This window comes from Rhincodon typus, chromosome 14, assembly GCF_021869965.1.
Source record: "Rhincodon typus isolate 14 chromosome 14, sRhiTyp1.1, whole genome shotgun sequence".
Taxonomy (NCBI): Eukaryota; Metazoa; Chordata; class Chondrichthyes; order Orectolobiformes; family Rhincodontidae; genus Rhincodon; species Rhincodon typus.
Genome location: NC_063345.1, coordinates 65,465,513 through 65,476,141, shown reverse-complemented (window position 1 = coordinate 65,476,141; position 10,629 = coordinate 65,465,513). Strand labels below are relative to the sequence as shown.

At 41.3% G+C, this 10,629-nt stretch overlaps 1 protein-coding gene across 1 annotated transcript in view; it reads left to right on the top strand.

The window, feature by feature from the left end:
• The window catches only part of klhl13 (kelch-like family member 13), a 234,681-nt gene that overhangs the window by 187,754 nt on the left and 36,298 nt on the right, over window positions 1–10,629 (top strand). Inside the window, exon 4 of the mRNA XM_048604950.1 lies at window positions 6,386–6,518. Within this exon, the coding sequence (XP_048460907.1) occupies window positions 6,386–6,518 (133 nt within the window). The remainder of the gene's footprint in view (window positions 1–6,385; window positions 6,519–10,629) is intronic.

The window sequence follows — 10,629 nt, the reverse complement described above, 5'->3', positions numbered from 1 at the left end:
CCGAAACGTCAGCCTCTCTGCTCCTATGATGCTGCTTGGCCTGCTGTGTTCATCCAGCCCTGTACCTTGTTGTCTCGGATTCTCCAGCATCTGCAGTTCCTACTATCTCTGGTAAGATAAATGACCATGATTGGAGAAAGCTTATCTAGAGTTTCACATTGGCATCTACCTGATGGGGTGAATCGCCTGTTTTGATGCTATCAGAGTCGGTCAATCTATGCTTCTGTGTAATTATCTTGTTTATAAATGAATATTTTGATTTTTGCATAAATATAACAATTTTTACATTGTGTTTTCAGGTAAAGTTTAACCAGACATAGATGAAGTAACCAAAAACAACTGAAAAAGCCCTGGAAAAACAAAATTAGAAGTGATGACAAATTTATGATCCAAATATATACACGAGGATACATTCCCAGTGACTTGAGGCATTCTTTATATGTTAAGCTGCCAAACAAACCTAAAGCAGTGGAATCAACTTACTTTAGAATGATAAGCCGAATGAATTACCTCATTAAAGTGATTTTACAAATCGTAATGGAAAGAAGAAATAACGCATTTGAAGCGAAATTTGGTGACACACAGACTGCATTTATGCCTAGAGTAGCAACAAGAGAGGGAATATTTAACCCAAGAACAATCTTAAATAATTATCTGGAATGAAACAGGAAAATTTACATGTTTCGTGGATATGATACTGAAATGTGACATTGAGAAACCTCTGTCACCTCCAGTTTAAAGCCACAAATTAGCCCTTTCTGCATCCTACTAATTCACTCTGCTCCTGCGTCGTGAGCTACGTTTTCAAACCTTTCTTGTGCTTTTTTAAATCCTTTCAACACATTATAAGAGATATTCCTGCTACAGGAGATGTGATGACAAGTGAGGGTGGCTGTTGTATGATTTGAGACCTGGTAATACAGAAAGCAAATTGAATTATTTGTCTACTTAAAACAAACACCTAGTTTTAAATCTTGTTTAACAATTTAAGGAGGAAAAAAAAGCTATCTGAATGGGAATAATGTATTTTCTTTTTAAGGCTTTGAAAGGTTTAGCTTTAGGAATAAAATTGGTATTTTCTTCAGCTAGGGAACCACACAAGATTTTTTTCATTGAATGGAACCAGGGCGTTTTTTACATTTTATTCAAAAAGCATTAACTTTGATGCCACGCTAAAATTCAATGCTGTTTTAGCAATGTAAATATGAAGGTTACAATATTTTGTCAACCTTGCCTCATCCTCATGTCAGCTTTTTCAGTCTCCTTTACTCTTAGTACGTTGTACCCCTGAAGAAACTGAGGCAACTTAGCCTGATAGAGATCTGGAAAACGTAAGGACTGTTCGAGTGAATGTGAAGAAAATGTTTTGACTTGAGGGAGAATCCAAATGAAGGGCATTCAAGTCGAAAGTAATCTCTCTCATAAGTCCAACGAGGGTAAAATCTTATTGGAGTGGTGAAAATGAGGAATGTTGAGGTAAATAGCATTGAGTGGATTTAAAGAGAATCAAGCGATCCTCCATTCCTCTCTTCCTCATGGGCATATGTGATTACATGAGATGAAATAAATAGAGGGAGTGAAGGCTTGTGTGGCACTTTAAACAAACCACAGAATGAACTGCAAGACCAGGCCATGCAGTTTTGGAGCTGAAAAGCAATGTTTTATGACCTTGTGCTGACCAGAAAAGTATTTGTCACAAATTAATATTACAGCTTCAATGAAAATGGCATAAAATTTCATCAACCTTTATTATGGGACAGGCTGTGAAGATGACAAAATGAGTTTACAAAGTGGTGTGGATAGGCTAGGTGAGTCGTCAAAAAAAATTGCAGACGAAGTTATCATGTGAGTTTGTCCTCTTTGGCACGATGCTTATCAAAGCATATTAGTTAACTAAAGAGATATTACAGATCTTGGAGGCATGGAAAGATCTGGGTATCCTGGTATAGAAGATTCAGTTGACTTGTACCTGAGATGTGGGTGCACCATATGAGGAAAGGTTGGATAGGCTCGCTAATATCTATTGGTCTTTATCAAAATGAGAGATGGAGATGGTAACTATTAATTGAGACAGACAAAATCCTGAGAGGACTGAACAAGGTAGATGTTGAAACAGAGTTTTTCTTTATGGAGAGTCTAAAACTAGGGCACATAGTTTAAAAATAAGTTGTCTTCCAATGAGAAGAAATCAATTTTCTGTGAGAGGGTCATGAGACTGTGGAGCTCTGTTCATTGAATAGTTCTAACATAAATGTGGATAGATTAATACTAATTTGGGGAATCAAAGCTCATCGGAATTAGGTGGGAACATGGAGTTAAGGACACGTTAGATCAGGCATGAACTTGCTGAATGACAAAGCAGGCTTCAGTGACTCCATAAATGTGACGTGTTGCATTTTGGCAAGACAAACTAGGGCAAGACTTGTACAGTTAATAGTAGGGCTCGGGCAGTGTTGTCGAACAGAGAGACCTCCGGGTGCAGATTAATAGTTCCTTGAAGATGGAGCCGCAGGTAGACAGGATAATGAAGGCTGCATTTGGTAAGCTTGTCTTTATTGTTCAGTGCATTGAGTATGGGAGTTGGGACATCTTGTTGTGACTGTACAGGACAATGGTTAGGCCACTTCTAGAATGCTGTGTTCAGTTCTGGTCTCCCTCATATAGGAAGGATGTTGTGAAACTTGAAAGGGTTCAGAAAAGATTTACAAGGATGTTGCCTGTGTTGGAGAGTTTGAGCTATAGGGAGAGGCTGAATAGGTTGGGGCAATTTTCTCTGGAGTGTCAGAGGCCGTGGGGTCACCTTGTAAAGGTTTATAAAATCACGAGGGGCATGAATAGGCTGAAGAGCTAAGGTCTTTTTCCCCAAGCAGTCCAAAACTAAAGGACGTAGGTTTAAGGCGAGAGGGGAAATATTTAAAAGAGACCTGAGGGGCAACATTTTCTTAAACAGGATGGCGAGTGTATGAAACAAGCTGCCAGAGTAAGTAGTAGGGGCTGGTAGGATTACAACATTTTAAAAGACATTTGGAGAGGTACATGGATAGGAAGGGTTTAGAGGAATATGGACCAAATGCAGGCAAATGGGATTAGTACAGTTTAGGAAACTGAAGATACTGAGGAGGGAGGAAGTAAATGGGCAGGTGTCGCACCTTCGCCTGTTGCAAAGGAAGGTGCCATGGGGCTGTGGGGAGGAGGGAGTGTTGGGGGTTAAGGAAGAGTAGATCAGGGAGTGTCCCGGAGGGAACAGTCCCTGCGGAAAGCAGACAAGGGAGGCGAGGTGTCTGGTGGTGGCATCTCACTGGAGGTGGCAGAAATGGCATCTGATGATCTTCTGGATGTGGATGCTGGTGGGATGGTAGGTAAGGACAAGGGGAATCCTATCACTGTTGCGGGAGGGAAGAGAAGGGTGAGGGCGGAAGCACGAGAGATGGGCTGGACCCAATTGAGGGCCCTGTCAACAACGGTGCTGGGGAATACTCGGTTGAGGAAGGTGGTGGATATTTTGGAGGCTCCCTTGTCAAAGTTGGCCTCATCTCTTCAGAAAATTTTCTGAAGAAGGGTCCCAACCCAAAACATCAGCTTTCCTGCTCCTCTGATGCTGCCTGGCCTGCTGTGTTCCTCCAGCTCCACACTGTGTTATCCCATACTGTAAGGAATCTGCGAAACCTGTTTGGCATGGACAAATTGGGACTAAAGGGCCTGTTTCCATGCTATATAACGCTGACTCTATTTAAACTATAATAAGTGTGACAGCAGTGCTAAGCTCAGTACTCCACTGTCAAAGCATCATGTAATGCAAAGATCTCAGCATGGAAATGGTTTTTAATTATTAGGGTGTGGGCGATACTAGATGGCAAGTTGCCCTAAAAAGATTAGTGGGTGAATCCCTTGAATCATTGCAGTGTTTGTGCTCCATTGCAGTGTTTCTGCTCAGGCTGTTTTCACAGTGGGGTTTCTTGTGAGTAAGGAAGCAGTGAGGTATGTCTAAATCAAAGCAGTATGGCTTGAAGAGTAGCTTGAGTATAATTGTCATCGTAGGATTTTCTTCTTGCCCTCCAAGTACAATTGATTTACTGAAATGGCTTGGTGCTATACTTAGTTGAATGCCATGTTATGGTTAGGGGCAAGGGCTCTCACCCTGCTGTTGCCTTCAGCTTATGAGTCTGGATCCAGGATGTGATGAACTTTGGTCGTTAAGTGCCTATGGTTGAATCAACACTGAACTTAGGTGAATGGTTGAATAGGTGTCACTTGATGGAATTGTTGGTGATTGTATCCATCACTGAACTGAAGATTAAGAGAAAGTGCATCACATGGATGATTGGCTAGCTGAGATTTTCTGTAGTATTTTGAGGATCAAGAGACACATAGTCATGTTTTCCACATTAGTCAAGTGTGTAGCGCTATTGGACTATGGTTGTGCTTGCCTCAGATGATAACTAATTCTGTAGCTTAGGTCTTCCTTATCTTCAAGATATTGATGTCCATAGAATTTACTGTATTTAACGTTTTCAGCTGGTTTTTAATATTCTCTGGAGGTGTATGCAGTTGGTTGGTCATTGACATCTATAATGCGGAAGACCTCTGGAGTGGGCCCATTCAATTTTTACTGAAGATGGATGCAAACTTTAGTCTTGTTTTTATACACTCACGCTGATCTATTATGGTTGAGGATTGAGATATTCATGGAACTGAATGTGTCTCCTTGCAGTTGTCTCATTTACCATGGCTGCTGTTAGAGCCATAGAGATGTACAACGTGGAAACAGACCCTTTGGTCCAACTCTTCCATGCCGACCAAATATCCTAGATAAATCTAATATCCTTTTCCAGCATTTGGCCCATATCCCTCTAAACCCTTTCTTTCATATATACTCATCCAGATGCTTTTTAAATGTTGTAATTGTACCAGCCTCCAGTACTTTGTCTGGCAGCTCATTTCCATACACTCACCACCCTCTGCATGGAAAAAGTTGCCTCTTAGGTCCCTTTTAAATCTTTCCCCTCTCATTTTAAACCTATGCCCTCTAGTTTTGGATTCCCCTACTCCGGGGAAATAATCTTGTCTATTTACCTATCCGTGCTCCTCATGATTTTATAAACCTCTATAATGTCACCCCTCAGCCTCCAACTCTCCAGGGGAAAATAGCTTAAGCCTGTTCAGCCCCTCCCTATAGCTCAAATTCTCCAAACCTGGCAACATCTTTGTAAATCTTTTCTAAATCCATTCAAGTTTCATAGCATCCTCCCTGTACGAGGGAGACCAGACTTGCACATGACATTACAAAGGTGACCAAACCAATGTCTTGTACAGCCGTAATATGACATCCCAACTCCAACAAACATCCCAATAAAGGCAAGCATACCAAATGCCTTCTTCACTATCCTATCTACCTGCGCCTTCATTTTCAAGGAACTATGAGCCTGAACTCCAAGGTCTCTTTGTTTAGAAACACTCCCAGGACCTTACCATTAAGTGTATGAGTCCTGCCCTGATTTACCTTTCCAAGATGCAGCACCTCACATTTATCCAAATTAAACTCCATCTGCCACTCCACGACCCATTGGCCGATATGATCAAAGTCCCATTGTACGCTGAGGTAACCTTCTTTGCTGTCCATTACGCCTCCAATTTTGACATGATTTGTTTTACGATGAGAAAACGTTGCTAATTTTGAAACCACTTGAGTTTTTCTTCTGTGGCCTGCTGTTTTTGGTGTTTTAGATGCAATTAAGTATTGTAGCCTCACAATCATGGTGCCTCATTTTAAAGTGTGCCTGCTACAATTGCCTACCTTCATCATTGATCCTGGACTGGTTTCCCAGTCTTGTGCTACTGGAAGCATGAGGCACATGATGTAAAATACGGAGGAGCTTCAGTTTTTTTTCTTGGACATTGTTATGCCTTCAGGGCATCTAAAGTGCTTCAGAAATGCTTAATTACAATTTCACATGTGCAGCAAACGGCACGTAATTTTTTCTGAAAAAGCCAATGAAATGAAAATCCAGTTAGTCTTTCAGGTGCTGTTTGAAAAGAGATTGTTGGCCATAACAGCAGGAGAGCTTCTGTACAAATAGTGCTCATGTGTTTACCTGAACAGGCAGCAAGGACTCGAATTTAACGTTTGAGGTTTCAATGTTCCCATTATACTCTAACAAAGTATCAAAATGGATTTACTGCTTTAAGTCCTGGTTTGAGACTTGAATGTTCTGTCTCGAGGTGAGAGTACTACAGGCTAAGCAAGCAGGTTTATCTGTTTAAAATGCTAATTGGAGAGCAGTTGCACATTATGTAGATATCGGCAGCAAAGTGTTGATGAGATAAGTGGTTCCAATGTTCCATTTTATAACTTGTAACCTGATCTTGCAATATCTAAATTTTGCAGGGGTTTGACCAACTCCGAATTGAAGGCTTACTTTGTGATGTCACCCTTGTGCCAGGAGATGGTGATGAAATATTTCCAGTCCATAGAGCAATGATGGCCTCAGCTAGTGACTATTTTAAGGCTATGTTCACAGGTAAGATCCAAAAAAATTGTCACAGCTCTTGTGAAATGAAAGGAATTATATAATCAGATGACAAATTTGCGAGTTATCATATCATTTTCTAGTTTGAAAGACATTGTCGAATATCTACTCTTGTACTTGCCAATGGTGCACTGTTCCACAAAATGAGAAGCACTGCTGTCTGTAGGTTTGTTCTGGATGCCTTGGGAATTGATGAGTGATCTCCAGGACACTGTTGTAAGGAAATCTTCAACAAATCCATTGAGAAGTTTAAGAAATGTTCTTGAAAATTGTTTGTATGTTTAAAATTTATAGGTTATTAAAAAGTATTGGAGATTGTAAAAAGATCAATTCAAGCAACAAAGAGCTTGTTAAATTGCACAGTCAATGGGCAGTGAGGATGGACTTGGCCCAAGAACCATCACCAGCTATCTACGAGGCCTCCTACAGAACTTAGATTTGCTGGATCCTGATTTGAATCAGACAGGCCATCTCACCTAATTTTTTGGCAGTTTAATATTACTGGCCTGTCATCACTGATTGCCCAGCCAGTAGAAATAGACTTTCCTTAGTATCTATCAAAAATATGCATGAAATTCCTTATGGCCACTCTTGCTTCATCGGAAATAGTGCATCAAGCCTCTTCTCAAATATAACTTTCCATCACTGATGTCATCCTGATGAATCCGTTTGTGCATGCTCAAGTGATTTAAGCCCATTGTATGATGAGATTTCCAAAACAGCACACAGTACATTTTTGTGATGTAATCATTGCCTTAAACAAAGGCATTATTCTGTATCATTGTTCTCTGTTTTCCTATTCATAAAAAAGAACATCAGTTCATGCATGCACATATCAGAACAAAGTTGTGACATTTTACAGGACTCAATTTGCAGTTCCACTATGGAATGAAGTATGGACCCTGGTATAGTTTCATGGTATTGTTTTTAACAGGCTCCGTTTTTCAGATCACTGATATAAGAGGCTTTGTCACACAAGGTGTTATGAGAATAATAAGAAACCTGTGCATTTTTTCTTGATGTCCATTGCTGTGAAAGTAGCAACTCAACTCAACCATGCAAAAGTTCTAAGGTATGTGATTCCCCCTGGCACCTCACGACACCCACTCAGCCCCAGCCCCAGCCCCATCACCATTCTGGTTCAAGTTCACTACATATTCAATATCAATCTGTATGAAAAATGAATTCCAAGCAGAAGTAGGCCTAAGATGGAGGTCAGCCCAACCAACCGGTAGTTTCCTGTCTCTGCCTCTCTCCTTTCTTAAACAAGGGTGTTATATTAGTCATTTTTCAGTCTTCTGGTACCCTCCCTGACTCCAGTGCTTCCTGAAAGTCCGCCACCAATGCCTCTACAATCTCCTTAGCTATCTTCTTCAGAATTCTGGGGTGTAGTCCATCTGGTCAGGATGACTTATTCATCTTCAATCCTTTAAGCTTCCCCAGTAACTCCTCAGGGATAACCAATACACTTGCCTCTGCCCCATGACTCTCTTGAAGTTCTGGTAAACGACTGGTGTCTTTCACTGTGAAGACTGTGTTGTAAAGTACCTATTCAGTTACTCCACTATTTCTTTGTTTCCCATTACTACTTCGTCAGCCTAATTTTCCAGCAGTGCAATTTCTGCTGCTGATACCTTTTTAAAATAAAAAAACTCCTGCAATCTTACTTTATATTATTAGCTAGCTTACACGTTTCCTTCATCTCGGTCCCTTACTCCTTTTTAAGTTATCCTCCACTGGTTGTTAAAGGCTTCCTAATCCTCTTTCTTTCTGTGAATTTTTACTACATTGGATACTTTTTCTCTTGCTTTTATGCTGTCCCTGACTTCCTTTTTCAGCAGTGGTTGCCTTGCCCTCCCCTTTAGTATGTTCTTTTTCCTTGGGATGAATTTCTGCTGTGCTTCCTGAATTACTTCCAGAAACTCCTGCCCTTACTGCTCCACTGTTTTCCTTGCTAGGCTTCCCTTCAAATTAAGTCTGGCCAGCTCCTCTCTCGTATCTTTATAGTTAGCTTTACTGAATTGTAGTACCATTACATCTGATTTCAGCTTCTCCCTCTCAGAATTCACCCCAGTTTTTCATATTATGGTTACTGCACCCTTAGGGTTCCTTCACCTTAAACTCCGAAATCAAGTCTACCTAATACACATCATAAAATCCAGAATTGCCTGTTCCCTAGTGTGCTGTGCCACAAGCTGCTCCAAAAAAACCATCTCATAGACATTCCATGGATTCCTTTTCTTGAGATGTGCTGCCAACCTGATATTCCCAGTCCATGTGCATGTTGAACTACCTGATGATTATTGTAAAAGTGTCTTTCATACATACCTTTTCCATTTCCTGATTTAATTTCTGCCCCACATCTTGACTACTGACTGCTAGGAGACTTGTACATAACACCCATCAGCATCTTTTTTTACTTAGGCAGGTCCTCAACTCTAGTCCCACAAAGGCTTAGGCCTTTCGACACTATATCAGTTCCTACTATTGATTTAATTTCATTTCTTCTTCACGCTTCTCACTCTGCCCATCAGCCTGTCCTTTTGATAGGGTGTGAATCCTTGGATATTTAGTTACAAGCCCTGATCCCCTGCAGCCATGTCTCGGTGACACCCACACATCATACCTGCCAATTTTAATCTGCACTACAAGCTCATTTACTTTGATATGTATACTACGTGCATTTAAGTACAACACCCAAGTCTTGTGTTGACTGCCCCCTTCTCATAGTTGTCCCCAACTTACCCATACACCCGCACATGTACGCATGCACGTGCACACACACTATTTAGTCTCAAGCTCTATCCACAGCTCTAGATATGTGATTTACCAGGACTCTGGTCACAGCATCAATCAGGTGGAATCTGTCCCATTGAAACCACTCCATCCTTTCCTGATTTTGATACTAATATGCCATGAATTCGAACCTGTTTCTCCCACACCAATCTTTGAGTCACATGTCTACCTCTTTAATCTTATTGACCCTGTGCCAGTTAGGTTATGGTCAGGTAGTAATCCTTTTTCGGTTCTGCTTTTTAACTTGGACCTAGTTGCCCATATTTCCTTCGACAACTAGATCTTTCCCCTCCCACTACAGGTTCCTCTGCAGTCCAGATGAGGGATCTTTAAACCGGGCACCAGGCAGGTAACACAGCCTTTGGGACTCTCGATCCTGGCTACAGAACAGTGTATATTCCCCTGACTATTGCCATCCCTGAGTACAACTACATTTCTCTTGCTTTCCCCTCTTGAATGACTCCCTTGACAATGGTGCTATGGACAGTTTGCTCATCCTCCCTACAGCCCCCACTCTCATCCACACAGCAAGAGTCTCAAACCTACGTGACAAGCTCAAGGGCTGGGGCTCCTTCAGCACTACCTCCTGGATCACTCTACCTAACTCGTTCGTAGTCACATCCGCCTGTCCCTGACCACAGAGTGAATTCAAAGTAGTTAATCTGACAGGTGTGACCGCCTCCTGAAAGATAACATCCAGGTAACTGTCCTCTCCCTGATGTGTCGCCATGTTCAAAACTCAGACTCCAGCTCATCAATGCTGAGCCAGAGTTCCTGAAGCAACCAACACTTGCTACCGATGTGGTCACTATGAACCACATTGTGGTCCACCAGCACCCACATCATGCAGGTACAACACTATGCCTGGCCCTGCATCTCTATGTTATTCACTTAGTTCTGAATTTGAATTTTAAGAATTTCCAACTGATCTTTCAATTTGTAACATCAACATTTCCCCTGTTTACAATCTGAAAGTAACCTATTGTCAAATTAGTAGCCATCACCAGCCAGTGAACTTATGGTTTACCTGTGATGTCACTCCATGCGGAGCCCCTGATCCTGTTCTTAAAAAAAAATCCTTGCAAGCTATGGGCCAAAAAAGCAAGCAAAAACCGCCTTGTTCCCCACTGTACCAAATTGCCATACTACCTCCAAATTACCCAAACTATTTACCTACTTTGGCCATGCCTCACTCCAGATGTGATCTGATTCCTGACTCTAAAACTTATTGATGTTGTGCTTTCAACAGGTCCTTTCTTAAAAAAGAACTCTTCCCACTTTGCTTGCATTTTCCTTAATGGCCAGC